Here is a 15,247-nt window from a genome sequence, read left to right as displayed (position 1 = left end):
AAGGATAGCATAGTTGGTCTAGTTCAATCAGACATTCATTCTGAAGAACAAGTTTCTTGATCCCCATTGCTGATTTCCAGGATAGCATGGTAGACTCCAAGGCGGGAGAAGAGTCTAGAACGGGATGTATAGGAAAGACCTTGTTCTGTGCAAGAAAATGATCGAGTTTAGTAAGATCAGCAGGAGGAGGGTGCTTATGTTCAGCTGTCGGCAAAGCCCTTGTGACTTTAGGTTGTTGTGTTGGCACGGGACCCTTTTTGGCCATTAAAGCTGACAACATTGAGGAAGAGCCATTAGTCTTTGGCCAAGATCTAGAAGTCAATTTCAAAGCCGAGTCACTGGTGCTGGGAGGTGAAGGTTGACTTGCTGTGTTATTCGAAGCCAGAGGTTTCGCTGCTTGTAACAAATCTTTCTCTCGCTCCAGTTCTTGCACACGTTTCGCCAGGACAGAAAGCTCCTCGCGGGCTTGCACGCGAGGTTTCTTAACGGCAAATTGAGGGGATTCTGGCGCCCCTATAACTTTCTCATGTTTTTGAGCTACCGTCAAAAATATACAGCAAGTAAATATAACGTCAACTAGCTATATATCAAAGAGCTGATGCATAGATACGTAAGGGAATGGGAATTACCAATATTGTTGTTTGTTTCTGCGTCCGACCTGACAACTTGAGATGGCTTACTCACAGGCACTTGAATTATTTTGGAGGATGGGTCGGTATTAAGGACCATTAGACGAGTTCGCATCTTAATGATATCATGCTGAAGTGTCACAATCGATTTTTTTAATTCAGCTGACTTCTCTTCGGTGGTGCTGATACGATTCTTCAAGAAACGTTCAATGCCCTCCGCATCCAAGTCTTGTGAGAGCAATGGCTCGATCTGTGCTTTAGCTTGCTCTAGATGGCGTCTAGCTTCCTCAAGCTCACGTACTTTGAGCATTACTCTTTCCTCAGCCTCAATGATAACCTTTCGAAGCGCTTCTGGCCCATTACTTCCTTTCTCAGTGGAGGTAACCATAGCCAATGAGGTAGATGCAGCAGTCTTTTCTTGCTCATATTCTTGGAGCTCTGAGCGGAGCTGCTCCAGATGTAATGTCTGTTCGCTCAGCGCCTGCTTTAGTTCCCTAGCTTCCTCTTGCGTATTTTGGTGAACAGATGGCCCTGGAGGAGTGTTGGTTGCATGATCCTCATCCATGTAGGACATATCCCTAGAGGACCGACCGGAAGATTCTTCGAGCGGCAAAACTGCCTCGTTGGGAGCTGTTTTCACCGTTGCTGTAGCTGTTGATATTGCAGACGCTGCTGCCTGTCTGGCTAATTCCTTTGCTTTGATCCTTTCATTTAGTTCTTTCATTTCCTGCTGAATAGCTTCCAATGAACGTGGCTGTTCTCTGCCACTAGTCGAAGCTGTTCTAGATGTTGGTGCAGAGAGCTTGTCCATAGTCCTTCCTCGTACTCCATTCTCGATAGGATGGTCGTCATCCTCATCATCAAGATCAATTACATAAGATAGCATACGCTCTTGAATGAATGGGACTGGCGGTTGAGATTTTGTCATCATGTCCATCGCAGTAACTCGCTTTCCGAACAGTTGTGTCCGTGCCATGTTTGAAATGACCTGTGCGCCGTTGGCGTCCTGCTTCTCCGAGGGAGCTCCACTCAGTGATGCTGGTGCTGATTGAACTTGAAGTGGTTGCAAATTTCGCACTGCATCGAGACGAATGTGAGTCGGTCGCTTTGAGGCACTTTCAATATGGATGGAGTTTGTGGTGTTTATCGTATTTACAGCATTTAAAGTAAATGAAGTTGTCGATGCAGGCGGTGTCGACGACCTCTCATCCGTTGTTCTCCATATTCCTTTTAAAATGGTTGGGTGTCCAGAGTCGTCATCCAAATCCAAATCCATATCCATCTCAGCATCTTGAGAAGAAGAAGTCGAGCTCCTGCGTAGCTCGGATGTGTAGGAGTTTAAGTTAATGGATCTAGAGTCAGTGGCAGCAGGAATAGTGACATCTTTCTTGTCATTGTGTGCTGCCTGGACATTAGGATCGAGGTTCTTCCCCTGTCCGGGCATGCTTGTTTTAGGAGGATGATCCATGATGGTTGTTGAGGGCGGAGGCGGGGGTGGGGGCGGTGGTAATGGCGACGATGGTGGGGGGAGAGGAGGTGGGGCTGGTTGTCCTTTAGAGGGTCCTCTGGATGGTGCTGTTGATGGATATTGGTACTGTTTATTGAATAGCAACAAATTAGAGGCTGTGTGTCGTGAGCTTATATCTGAAGTATTTGTTTTAGTTGTGGAAACAGTGCTGTTACCACCACCAGTTACAGGCAAGGTAAATGGAATATTCGTTGCATGAGGAGAAGGCTGCTGAATCGAGGATAGCGAGAGATCGTTAAGTCTTGCTGTAGCAAAATTGGCGTCATTTTCGTCAGACAAGCTACGTGAATTGGAGGTTTGGCCAGCTCGTTCGTTGCTCAGTGTGGTGTGGTGTACAAATGACCTCTGTCTATCATTGTTCGGTGTTGTTCCCATCGCCTGCATCGGCTCAGGAGCATTGTTCAAGGCATAAAGTGGATGTACTGTGGCGTTGCTTTGAGTATTATGAGGTCCTGCTGGAGTAACTATTTGAGAACCTAGAGATACTGGCGGCACACTTGGGTTTGCATCTCGCTGTGTCATCAGTCTATCCCATCCTGGAGGGAGTATTTGAGACGTCAACGCTAAGATCATATCCAATGTTCGTGAAGCATCATGACCTATGATAGCCATTGACGTAGCCGAGACATTCGATATCTGCGGGGTTCCTTGCACCGGTTGCTGATGGACCAGACCCTGCCTTCCATGCGATTGGTTAGTAATAGTATCGAATATAGCATACTCTGTCGGTCTTGGTAACTGATGCGTAAATGTAGACTGCGTATTATATAGTTGTGACACCGAAGGGGATATTGAAGGCTGGGGATACTGAATCGATGAGTATGAGTGGCCGAAAGAGACAGGTGATTGAAAATCGAGGCGGAGGGAGTGGTTTGGTTCAGAAGGGGCGTTGGGTAGCAACCAGGGGTTCCTTCCAGTAGAAACATCGTAAACAATTGAAGGATCAATACCGTGTTGGAAAAGATACTCTGGACTGACACCACGAGCCAACAATTGCGCTACAAGTATGTGAGACTGACTAAGTACTATAGATCAAAATAGTAATTAAAATGTAAAATTAGTAAGTCAAAATAGATAGCATAGATACCATTCCATATGCGATATGAAACAAGGTTAATCCTTACGTTGGTGAGAGGGTAGATGTTGTGGTGCCGGACTAAATGAACCTGGTAGGGCTGGTAAATTAGTTATTGGAGGCGCAGAAATCGAGCTTGGGTGACTTTGTTGAATAATATGCTGAGTGTTTTGAACTAAAGGTGACTGTGAAGGATGGTCTTTAGACCGTGATAACATCTCCCGGGGATATTCCCCTGATCTAGAATCAGAGCGAATAAGAAATATAATATAGGGGAAAAGTTAGTAAAAGTAAGCAATCGGAAAATGCATCATAGAGCTTCATGACCCTTACGTATTTTCCCGTGACCCATGTTGGTTCCTTGGAAGTCCAGAGTGACTAGAAATATTTGAATGGCTTGCATGGGTAGAATGGTTCGAATGAGTAGAATGAGTAGAATGGGTAGAATAGCTTGAATAAGTAGGATGGCTTGTTGGATTTGGAAGACGTTGCTGGTGACGATCTTGCGCCCTCGACTCAGACATGGACCGAATAGAATTCCTAATGAGCCCTAGCCCTGGTATTTCTGAATCCGCAGCTTGGGAGTGGTTAAACCCCGATGATTTCATCCGGCTGTCTGTTTTTGCCTTTTGAAGTTGGTATTCTGCCATAAGGACATTGAAGTCCACATCTCCCTTGTGCTTCTCTTCGTTAAATCCAGCCTCTTTCTTTTTCTTGCTTCGTGTATTCATACTAGCCGATATAGGGTAGGAGGAGGATGATTCTTGAGATATAGGCTGTTCAACAGACCATGACTTAATATTGTGCTGAGATGGTCCAGTTGTTGCCTTTAGCAGGATGCCGCGTTCAATGTTATTTGCACTGTGATCAGATGATGGCCCTTTATGAATATCTGAGAAGGTTTCGCTCATAGCCTTGCCGATGTTATCGATGTCGTCATCACTGATCTCTCCATCCTCTTTATCTTTGGGATTTGTCCTTGCTGGAACAGCTGTTTCGGCTGTTTCAGCCACTGGAGTCCATTCTGAGTTCCGCGGTCCCGATGTTACTATATTTGTCGCTGATGACATGTCTTGCGACTTGCTTGCTGTATTATTATACGATTTCACGTTTCTAGTGGGACCTCGGATATCTTGAGAAATATTAGAATTGCTAGAAATACTGCTCTCCACTGTAAAATTAGAAGTAGTGGTGACAAAGTTACTTGGTTGATCAGCTGCTTCATTAGCGGGACTAGGATTAGAAACTGGTTTCCTAGACATTAGGACAGCAGCACGAAGTGCATCCAGATCCAAAGGAGTCTTTGACATGAGATCAAAAATGGGGATTAGAAGTATTTGAGGAAGGTACTTTGGAAGAGATGAATCAGTTGTTTTCAAAAAAAAATAATACAAATCTAAGTTGCGTTGAGAGTAGCATAGTGGCGGCCTGAAATACGTCATGGAAGATGAAGTCGCCGTAAGCCCTTCAGGTGCGGCGCGACTTGCCACTCATTACCTTGTTTAACGTTTTTCTTGTTAACAAGAACCCACAATTAATTCTATCGTCCTCAACTATAGAACAAGCAAAGCTCTCAAAGTTCGTACGGTATGGCTGTGAAGAGCCAATTCGTATCCATGATTTCTCCACCAACGTACACCGTGATCGGTACTCGAAGTCTATCTTTCCAATGTCCCTGTTATGCCCATGAAAAGCCGCAGAGGCTGGCATGCCGACTCTAGCTAAGGACGACTTTTTTTTTTTTTTTTTTTTGATAACAAGGACCCACGAGGTCATGTAGGATTTATTTAGATGTTAGCTCTATAAATGGGTTGCCCCATTACTGGGGTCGCAAATAAAGTGGTATCCAATAATCGACCGAAGCCGCATCGTCATACTGCCACAGTACTACATCCTGTCCATAAACCACGTCAGCATTGAGTAGACTTCCTTGGTCCCAGAGGACCTGTGGCACGGCTCTACTCCCTACTTGGTCTGTTGTGCGCGAAGGTCATCCTTTAGCCGCTGTCCTCAATCATCAAAAATTTACAGCTTTCCAGGCGCTCCATAATCGCCAATTCCACCTGTTGCCGGTAGCTTGCCGCCACTCGCCGGTCTGCCTCTGCAAGCGAAATCACTATAATAATTTTGTGCAACATAGTATTTCGCCCATATTTCTAGAGCATTCCTTGCAACAGGATATTAACTAGTATAAATAGGTCTACTTTTCTATCTAGTTCTGTAGCATAGTTCCCCCTGAATAAAGATACCTTTATTGCACCCTTAGATCCCCCTAGAACACTACCTTGATTTTTGCAGCCTCAGTCCTGATCGCCTTCACATCTGCTGTTCGTCGTTGTCCCTGGTGAGAGCCAAAGAATTCACCTCTGCTACGTCTGTGCCTCCCATGCAAAAGTCAAGGTAGTGTTCTAGGGGGATCTAAGGGTGCAATAAAGGTATCTTTATTCAGGGGGAACCATGCTACAGAACTAGATAGAAAAGTAGACCTATTTATACTAGTTAATGTCCTGTTGCAAGGAATGCTCTAGAAATATGGGCGAAATACTATGTTGCACAAAATTATTATAGTGATTTCGCTTGCATCCCAACACAGTTGCGTCCCCTGGCGCGTTTGCTCACAGAGGTGATACCATTGTCTCTTTCCCAGTTGACGGTGACTTTGCAGCGTCTGTTCCAGATTTCAGTCCTGCCGAGTTCCTCGATTGACTTGACAAAGCGGCAAACAATGTACCTTGAGATCGATGCTGTGGTTCTGAAGATCGTCTTCCATTTTTGTATCAGTTCCTTCGGCACCAAACCGTGGTACAAGTCTTGGACAGTCCAGTGGGCATCCTCACCCTCGTTTCTCCGTCCCATATCCACATCTCCCTCACCAAACAGAGTGCTTGCATGTCGAATCTCTCTGACGCCCTTGAGCATCGCTTCCAAAGAGCCCCAAATCACGTTGTCGGCTACAGGTGTAAACGAGGGACCTCCTTTATTCAGGTTTGGCTCCTGTGTTTTCCCTTGTTTGTCTTCCCAGAGCTTCTTCTCCTTCACTAATGCTCTTTTTCCATCCTTCGTGATGAGTTCTATGGCCTGCTTCCAACCTTTCAATTGCTCGTCCAGTGTCATGGGGCAACGCCAGATGTGTTCTATGTCCTCCTGCTCCTGTTCACACATCCTGCAGATGTCAATCACATACAGGTCCGGTCGCCACTGCCTCATATAAGTGAGTGTAGGAAGCATACCATGGACCTTCTTTATTCTGTGCGCTCTCTTGTGACAATCTGCTGGGCTGGTGAAGAGGCCTCTAGGCATGTTGCCATCGTGAAGAATATGCAGGCTTGCTTTCCATTCTACTTCTCGCCAGTCTGCAATATAATTCCTGACTCTGTTCTGAGACGCCCACAAGTAATGTGTTCTCACTGCTGATTGGAGCTTTAGCAGGTGTCTAAGATCATCCTCCACCACCTCGTTCTCGAAAATAGCGTGACAGCGCAGATCGTTGCCTACAGGCCTGACTGTGGTGCTTTCTAGGTGAGGTGGACTCACCGATAGCTTAAGGCTTTGCACAAAGGTTCTTTTAACTGTGGATCGACAGAATGTCCCGATTAGTAGATACAAAGTAAAAATAAAATAGTTATAATTAATTTATATACCTATTAATGACCAGCCACAACAGTCTGATATCACGTGACTATAATTATGAATAAATAACTTACAATATAGCATCCGTTCAACAAGTTGCTTTCCTAGCTCAGTTGGCAGAGCGTCAGTCTCATAATCTGAAGGTCGTGAGTTCGAACCTCACGGAGAGCAATCTTTTCCTTCCATTTTAAGTTAGGCATATAATAAGGATTAATCTATTTGGCAGCCCATACCAAATATAGTAATTTTTGCCTCTATTTGGCAGCCTACTTCTGGGGGCTGCCACTTAACTTCGCACTCTTGGGTGGCAGCTGGGCTGCCAAATACATTACTTTTTTTTTTTTTTTTTTTTTTGATAAACAGGGTCATAACATCAGTGGTAAAACAAGCAGCGTTCTGTGGATACATTGCCTTGCACAGCTAATGCCGCCGGAGGTACTAAGGACAGCGGCGATGACATCTTCACAAAACAGCCTTCAATGTACACGGTTAGGGAATGGTTTATTGAAGACGTCTAGGTAGTAGGTGAGACGCGTTTGCTCCGAGCGAAAACCTCTCATAGGCATTGATCTCCAAATGGCACCTCCAAAACTGTATGAGCGACCTACTTGAAAAAAAAAAAAAAAAAAAAAAAAAAAAAAAAAAAAAATAAATAAATAAATAGTTAGAGGCCAAATAGCCCTGGGTAGGCTGCCAAGTAAATAATGAATGTTATTTGGCAACTGGGCTGCCAAAGAGAGTCTTGAAAGTTGATTATATTTGGCAATGGGCTGCCAAATAATATTTAGCAACTAGGCTGCCAAATAGATTAATCCTATAATAATAGTATCGGGTGGCTTATCTTCCACGTACAGACACTCCCATTGAGAGGTCTTGAGGCGTAACAGATTTATTTGCAGAAGCGTAGCTTTTTTCTTCAAATCATTTTTCATTTATTCCTTCCCTTTCCCTTGCTCTTTTTTTCATACTTTCTTTAACTTCCTTTCCACGATTGCGACGCAATACAAAACGAACTACTGTTGTTGACGACGACGACAACGAATCAACCACGCTGCTGTGGCCATTGTACGAAATCATACAAAAAGAACCTTGAATCGATCACTTTTACAAACGCCGATTATCTGAGACTGATCTCCACCATCATTGTACATTGTACATCTATTTCCGTTTAGCTCTCTCAAGAAGTTTTCGTGGATCGTGATTGCCGTTGCTGTACTATATTTTCCCTACAATAAAAGTAGCTGACCTGCTTTCGGTAAGGGATCGAAATGGCATACCTCGTCTTTATCAGCTTCAGGAAAGGTACCTCCCGCTTTTTTATACTAATCATACTTTTCTCGGTAATCTTTTAATCCTTGCTAACTTTATAGGATCTCAGCCAGCTTAAAGCCAATTGTCTTTTGCCTTTTATATATATTATTTTGTAGTTTCCACTATTTCCTTGAAGGTGTGTATTCAACGATTTTTTTATTTATTTATTTATTTACATATTTACCAGTTTACTTAATCATCATACATTTATCCATACCAACGATAGATTCAACTTCAATATGGCTGACAAGATCGCGAAAGATCAACAGTACCAATACGCGCTCAATTCTAATCTGGTTCTTCAAGCAAACCGTTCAGATAACCCACGTCGTGGAAATGAACCAACTGGTGAGGCTGAATCACTGTATGGCCGCATAGATCCCAAGGAGTTTGGTAGTAGAGCTATCAGAGATTTGTCTAAAATTGAGGAGGTCAAGAAAAAAAAGAGCCAGACTAGTGAGAAAAGCGAAGAACGACGCAAAAAAAGAACTGAAGAAAAAAGCATTCGAAATGCATATAGCTATACTTCTGTCTTGGCTGCCACAGACAATCTTGAGAGTGGTGGATACAGGCCTAGGACAAAGGAGACGAGACATACTTATGAATTGATCCTCACATTTGTTCAGCACTATCTCGGTGATGTATCGCACGAGGTCGTCAGGAGTGCCGGGGACGAAGTTCTTGATATCCTCCACTCAGATACTCTCAAGGATTTTGACAAGAAGAATCAAATCGAAAAGGTTCTTGGCGAGCTAAAATCAGACCGATTCACGTTTTCTGACCTGGTGAACTTGGGCAAGAAAATTACAGATTACAACCCCGGTACTGAAGAAGTGGGTGTAGATCAAGACGGAGAGCTCAAGAAGGTCGGCGACATTGATGAGCAATACGGAGTAGCTGTTGTATTTGATGAAGAAGAAGAAGAAGAAGATATTTACTCTTTGCACTCTGAATCTGAACATGAAGACGAAGAAGGTCTCGACACCACCCAGGATGTTGTCGTCGGCGCTGGTAAGGTCGAGCAGGAGGAAGAGCAGTCATCAATGGATGTTGATGATGACGAGGCCGTGCGTGTTGGAGCATCCGAGGCAAAGGTTGATACATCAAAGAAACTTCAGCCCCATCAAGTTGATGCTTACTGGCTGCAGCGATTCATTTCTTCATTCTATAAGGATGAAATTGTTGCACAGGAAAAAACAGATGCTGCCATGGCCATTATTGCTTCGGAAGCGATCAACGTGCGCGATTGCGAGAACGAACTTATGGCTTTGTTCGACTACGACAAGTTCGAGTTGGTCAGTATGCTGACCAGGAACCGTGATGTGATTGTTTGGTGTACTAGACTTGGCAAGGCTAGTGAGCAGGAGCGCACAGAGATTGAGGCCAAGATGAGGGAGCTTGGTTTGGACTGGATTATTAAAGGTCTTGGTCATCATATTGGCGCCAAAGCTGATCTTCGTCGGAGGGGTGCGGGACAAACGCCCACTGCTGCTGGACCAATGGCTGTGCTGCCCAAGGAAAAAGGCCCTGCTCCTGTTACAGCGGCCCCTCGTCAGTTACTCGACCTTGAAGCCATGACGTTCACACAGGGGTCACATCTGATGTCCAACAAACGTGTTCATGTGCCTGAAGGATCATTCCGTCGTCAAAAGAAAGGCTATGAAGAAGTCCATGTGCCTCAGCCCAAGAGACCCCCAGGTGGTCGTAGACTCATAGCTAAGGATGAACTTCCAGAATGGATCCAGGACTGTTTCCCAGACGGACTGAATCAGATCCAGTCTGTCGCATACGATACCGCTTTTGGCTCGGATGAAAATATGCTTCTGTGTGCTCCTACAGGCGCTGGTAAAACCAATTGTGCTATGCTTACAGTATTACATGAAATTGAAAAGTATCGTGATCCTGATACTGGCGCCATCGATAAGGATTCCTTTAAGGTTGTTTATATTGCTCCCATGAAGGCATTGGTCCAGGAAATGGTTTCGAATTTTAGCAAGCGTCTCAAACCATTTGGACTATCAGTTCAAGAATTGACGGGAGATCGCCAAATGAATAAGCAACAGATTGCAGAGACGCAAATGATTATTACAACGCCTGAAAAATGGGATATTATTACTCGCAAGGCAACCGACCGGAGTTACACCAATCTCGTCCGCCTGATCATTATTGATGAGATCCATCTTTTGCATGATGACCGTGGACCAGTTTTAGAATCGATTGTTGCTCGCTCGCTCCGGCACATGGAACAGTCGCAGGAGTTGATTCGCTTAGTTGGTTTGTCGGCTACACTCCCTAACTATGTTGACGTTGCGACATTCCTGCGTGTTAATACAGATCGTGGAATGTTCCACTTTGATGGTACCTGGAGACCCTGCCCGCTGAAGCAAGAATTTATTGGTATCACTGAAAAGAAAGCAATTAAGCGCTTCCAGGTTATGAACGAGGTTACATATGAGAAAGTCATGGAGCATGTGACGCAACCGGAAGGCGATCAAGTGTTGATTTTTGTTCACTCTCGGAAAGAAACAGGCAAGACAGCGCAAACACTTCGCGATATGGCATTGGAGAATGACACGATATCACACTTTGCACGGCCCGATGGCGCTTCAAGGGAGGTATTGCTGGCGGAAGCAGAGCAAGCTACAGATCCGGCTCTGAAGGATTTATTGCCATATGGTTTTGCAACCCATCATGCTGGTATGACTCGTCTTGACCGTGCAGCTGTTGAACATCTATTCTTAGCGGGCCATATCAAGGTTCTTTGCTCTACTGCTACCCTTGCCTGGGGTGTCAACTTGCCGGCACATACTGTTATCATCAAAGGTACTCAGGTTTACTCGCCAGAGAAGGGTCGTTGGACGGAGCTTTCGCCCCAAGATGTCCTTCAAATGCTTGGACGTGCAGGCCGTCCCCAGTTCGACGCGTTTGGTGAAGGTATCATTATCACCACCCATTCGGAGCTTCAGTATTACTTATCTCTTTTGAACCAGCAGCTTCCTATCGAATCCCAGTTTATTTCTAAACTTGCTGACAATCTTAACGCTGAAATCGTCCTTGGGACCATCAAAAATCGCGATGAGGCTGTTCAATGGCTTGGCTACACATATCTTTATGTCCGTATGCTTCGCAACCCATCGCTATACAGTATTTCACCCGATGACCTTGAAGATGACCCCTACCTACAAAAGAAGCGGGTTGATATCGTCCATTCAGCATCTACTATCCTCGACAAATGTAATATGATCAAGTATGATAAGCGCACAGGAAAATTCCAGGGAACAGAACTTGGACGCATTGCTTCACATTATTATATCTCGCACAACTCAATGGCAACCTATAATCAACATTTGAAGCCCATGATGTCACATATTGAGCTATTCAGAGTGTTTTCACTCAGTGATGAGTTCAAGTACATTCCTGTGCGTGAGGAGGAGAAGGCCGAACTTCAAAAATGGTTGGAACAGGTCCCTGTCCCTGTTAAAGAGAGCATTGAGGAGCCTACAGCCAAGATCAACGTTTTGCTACAGTCATATATTTCGCAGCTCAAGTTGGAAGGATTCGCCCTTGTCAGCGATATGGTCTATGTAACTCAAAGCAGCGGACGTATTTTGCGTGCCATTTTTGAAATCTGTCTCCGTCGTGGATGGGCTCAACTGACTCGCAAGGCACTCGATCTCTGCAAAATGGTAGAAAAGAGACAATGGCTTTCAATGACGCCTTTGCGTCAGTTTAGAGCCATCAATCCTGAACTGATCAAGAAGATTGAACGTAAAGAGTTTGAGTGGGTTCGTTACTTTGATCTAACGTCTCAGGAAATTGGCGAGCTGGTGGGTGTTCCTAAGGCCGGCAAATTATTGGAGAAATATATCCATGAGTTCCCTAAACTTGATCTTCAGTCTCATGTCCAGCCATTGACTCGCTCCATGCTCAAGGTTGAACTCACTATTATGCCAGATTTCAAGTGGGATGAAAAAGTTCATGGAACAGCCGAAGCATTCTGGGTCTTGGTTGAAGATGTTGACGGCGAAATGATATTGCACCAAGAGTCGTTTATTCTCAAACAGCAATATGCCGAGGAGGAACATCTCATGACATTCACAGTGCCCTTGTTCGATCCTCTGCCACCAAACTACTTTGTTAGTATTATCTCAGACCGTTGGCTGCACTCAGAGACTCGCTTCCCCATCTCGTTCAAACACTTGCTTCTGCCTGAAAAGTATCCACCTCACACTGAACTCTTAGATCTTCAGCCTTTGCCCGTCACAGCGTTGCGTAACCGCGAGTTTGAGGAGATATATTCAAAGTCGGTTAATAAGTTTAACCCGATCCAGACGCAGGTTTTTAACACGCTCTATACGTTGGACGACAACGTGTTTATTGGTGCACCTACAGGATCAGGAAAGACCATCTGTGCAGAGTTTGCGATGATGCGTCAGTGGAACAAGAAACCACAAAAAGGTGCAACCAAGGGACGTATTGTTTACATTGCACCTCATCAAGACGTCATTGATGCTCGCCGCAGGGAGTGGCATACCAAATTTGGAGATGTTCAAGGTGGCAAGGCATTTGTGGCGCTCACAGGAGAGACCAGTGCAGATCTCAAGCTTCTTGAACGCGGAGATGTTATTTTAGCAACACCTAGCCAATGGGACGTTCTCTCACGTCGTTGGAAGCAACGTAAGAACGTTCAATCTATTCAGCTTTTTATCGCAGATGAATTACATCTCATAGGAGGAGATGTTGGCCCCACTTACGAAGTGATTGTATCCAGGATGCGCTACATGGCTGCGCAGCTGGAAACCAAGATTCGCATCGTTGCATTGAGCACTTCTTTGGCAAACGCCCGTGACCTGGGAGACTGGATTGGAGCTACCAGCCACTCTGTCTTCAATTTCCACCCCATGGTCCGCCCTTTGCCATTAGATGTGCATATTCAAAGCTACACAATCCCTCATTTTGCCTCCTGGATGATCGCTATGGCTAAACCAACGTATGCCGCCATCACAACGCACTCTGCCGAAAAACCTGTCATCGTGTTTGTTCCTTCGCGCAAACAGTGTCGTCTTACTGTTGATGAACTGTTAACACTCTGTGTCGCGGATGACAAACCTTATCGATTCCTTCACTGTGAACCCCAGGAATTGAATACACATCTGGAGCATGTTCAAGACAAAGCATTGGCGGAGGCTCTTCAGCATGGTATTGGATTCTATCACGAGGCTTTGAGCAAGAGGGACAAGCGTGTGGTTGAGACTTTATTCGAATCTGGTGCTATTCAAGTCGTTATTGCCTCAAGAGATACTTGCTGGGGCATTCCGCTGAGCTCATATATGGTGGTGGTCATGGGTACTCAGTTCTATGATGGTAAGGACCATCGTTATGCAGACTATCCTACAACAGATATTTTGCAGATGATGGGTCGCGCCTGCCGCCCTGACGACGATGAATCCAGTCGCTGTGTCCTTATGTGTCAGGCGAACAGGAAAGAGTTTTACAAGAAATTTTTGTTTGAGGCATTACCAGTAGAGTCCCACTTGGATCACTTTTTGCACGACCACTTCAATGCAGAGATTGCAACTAAGACAATCGAGAACAAGCAGGATGCAGTTGACTACCTCACATGGACGTTCCTTTACAGACGTATGGCACAGAATCCTAACTACTACAATTTACAGGGTGTGACGCATCGACATCTTTCGGATCATCTTTCAGAGCTAGTAGAGACGACAATTAATGACCTGGTTCAGTCCAAATGCATTAGTATTGAGGATGAGATGGATGTTTCGCCTCTTAATTTGGGTATGGTCGCAGCGTACTACAATATTAACTTTTCAACGGTTGAGTTGTTCAGTTCGAGCTTGACTCCTACGACAAAGTTGAAGGGTCTACTCGAGATTATCTCGACAGCAGCCGAATATGAATCGATCCCAATCCGCCACCATGAGGATCAGGTTCTGAAACGTATTTATGAGCGTCTGCCTGTGAAATTGAACAATATCAAGTTTACAAATCCACATCACAAGGCCAATATTCTATTGCAAGCGCACTTTTCACGTACACAACTGCCAGCGGATTTGGCATCTGATCAGGCCATTGTTGTAGGCCAGGTGATTCCATTGCTACAGGCAGCAGTTGATGTTATATCATCGAATGGATGGCTTCCACCAGCACTGGCGGCCATGGAGCTGGCTCAGATGAGTGTGCAAGCGATGTGGGACCGTGATTCACCATTGAAGCAGATCCCCTTTATGACTAGCGAACGTATCAAGCGTTGTGAGGCCAAAGGTGTAGAGTCTGTATTTGATATTATGGATATGGAGGACGAAGATCGAAATACAGCCTTGCAGGTGGATGAACGGCAGATGCGTGCGATTGCGGAGTTTGTGAACCGTTATCCAAGTATTGAGGTTGGTTATGAAGTTGAGGATGAAGATGAGATTAAGGCAGGACAACCTGTGGTGGTGGAGGTGCAGTTGGAACGTGAGGGAGATGAAGAGGAAGAAGTGACGAGTGTGCCAGCACCATTCTTCCCTACGAAGAAAGATGAAGGTTGGTGGATTGTGGTGGGCGATCCAGCGACGAAGACCCTGCTTGCGATCAAGAGGATTACTTTACAACGACGATTGAAAGTGAAGTTGACATTTGTATGCCCACAGGCGGGTGAACAGACGTTTAAGCTGTACACGATGTGTGACAGTTTCTTGGGATGTGACCAGGAAATTGATATGAAGCTGAAAGTGGGTGAAGGCGAGGATAGTGACGAGGAAGAGGAAGAGGATGAAGATGTGGAGATGCAAGAGTGAAAACAAAAAAATTATGATTTTTGAGCTACTAAAAACTTTTAAATAAATGTATTTACTTCTGAAGACTTTAGTGTGTTTTTTAATTAAATCGATTCAGCCCTTTAACTCCAGTTTCCATTGTTAGAAAAAATTACAATCAGACAACTAGGATTTGTAAGTCGTCTCTATTCAAAACTCTTGTCATCAGTGGGAGGCATTTTTTCATACATCTAGGACTGATAAGCTAATAAAGCATTATTTTTTGGGCATATGGTGGTCCCCTTTACTCATG

At 44.8% G+C, this 15,247-nt stretch overlaps 2 protein-coding genes and 1 non-coding gene across 3 annotated transcripts; 2 read left to right on the top strand and 1 right to left on the bottom strand.

Annotated features, from left to right (window-relative positions):
- Nucleotides 1-2,991: 2,991 nt before the first annotated feature.
- BCR41DRAFT_226268 (hypothetical protein) lies at nucleotides 2,992-4,574 on the bottom strand. The gene is made up of 4 exons (XM_022020042.1): nucleotides 4,437-4,574; nucleotides 3,788-4,364; nucleotides 3,282-3,323; nucleotides 2,992-3,182 (listed from the first exon to the last, which is right to left on the bottom strand). The coding sequence occupies exons 1-3, from the start codon at nucleotides 4,540-4,542 to the stop codon at nucleotides 3,314-3,316; spliced, it is 693 nt and encodes a 230-aa protein (XP_021875786.1). The 5' UTR covers nucleotides 4,543-4,574; the 3' UTR covers nucleotides 2,992-3,182; nucleotides 3,282-3,313.
- A 2,386-nt stretch (nucleotides 4,575-6,960) lies between these two features.
- On the top strand, nucleotides 6,961-7,033 carry BCR41DRAFT_t156. The gene has a single exon. It is a non-coding gene; the product is annotated as a tRNA-Met (tRNA).
- A 1,068-nt stretch (nucleotides 7,034-8,101) lies between these two features.
- On the top strand, nucleotides 8,102-15,140 carry BCR41DRAFT_226235 (Sec63 Brl domain-domain-containing protein). The gene is made up of 3 exons (XM_022020041.1): nucleotides 8,102-8,117; nucleotides 8,233-8,309; nucleotides 8,400-15,140. Exon 3 carries the CDS (start codon nucleotides 8,413-8,415, stop codon nucleotides 14,974-14,976), a length of 6,564 nt encoding a protein of 2,187 aa, XP_021875785.1. The 5' UTR covers nucleotides 8,102-8,117; nucleotides 8,233-8,309; nucleotides 8,400-8,412; the 3' UTR covers nucleotides 14,977-15,140.
- Nucleotides 15,141-15,247: the final 107 nt, after the last annotated feature.

Source organism: Lobosporangium transversale, assembly GCF_002105155.1.
Source record: "Lobosporangium transversale strain NRRL 3116 chromosome Unknown BCR41scaffold_70, whole genome shotgun sequence".
NCBI lineage: Eukaryota > Fungi > Mortierellomycota > Mortierellomycetes > Mortierellales > Mortierellaceae > Lobosporangium > Lobosporangium transversale.
This window is presented reverse-complemented; position numbering and strand designations above follow the sequence as displayed.

What these genes read in the sequence shown, in the direction of transcription:
- BCR41DRAFT_226268 (XM_022020042.1), bottom strand. Translation starts at nt 4,542, where the DNA reads ATGTCAAAGACTCCTTTGGATCTGGATGCACTTCGTGCTGCTGTCCTA. An exon ending in TGAAGCAGCTGATCAACCAA is followed by an intron (nt 4,365 to 4,436) that starts GTAACTTTGTCA and finishes ATATTTCTCAAG; the next exon opens with ATATCCGAGGTCCCACTAGA.
- BCR41DRAFT_226235 (XM_022020041.1), top strand. Translation starts at nt 8,413, where the DNA reads ATGGCTGACAAGATCGCGAAAGATCAACAGTACCAATACGCGCTCAAT.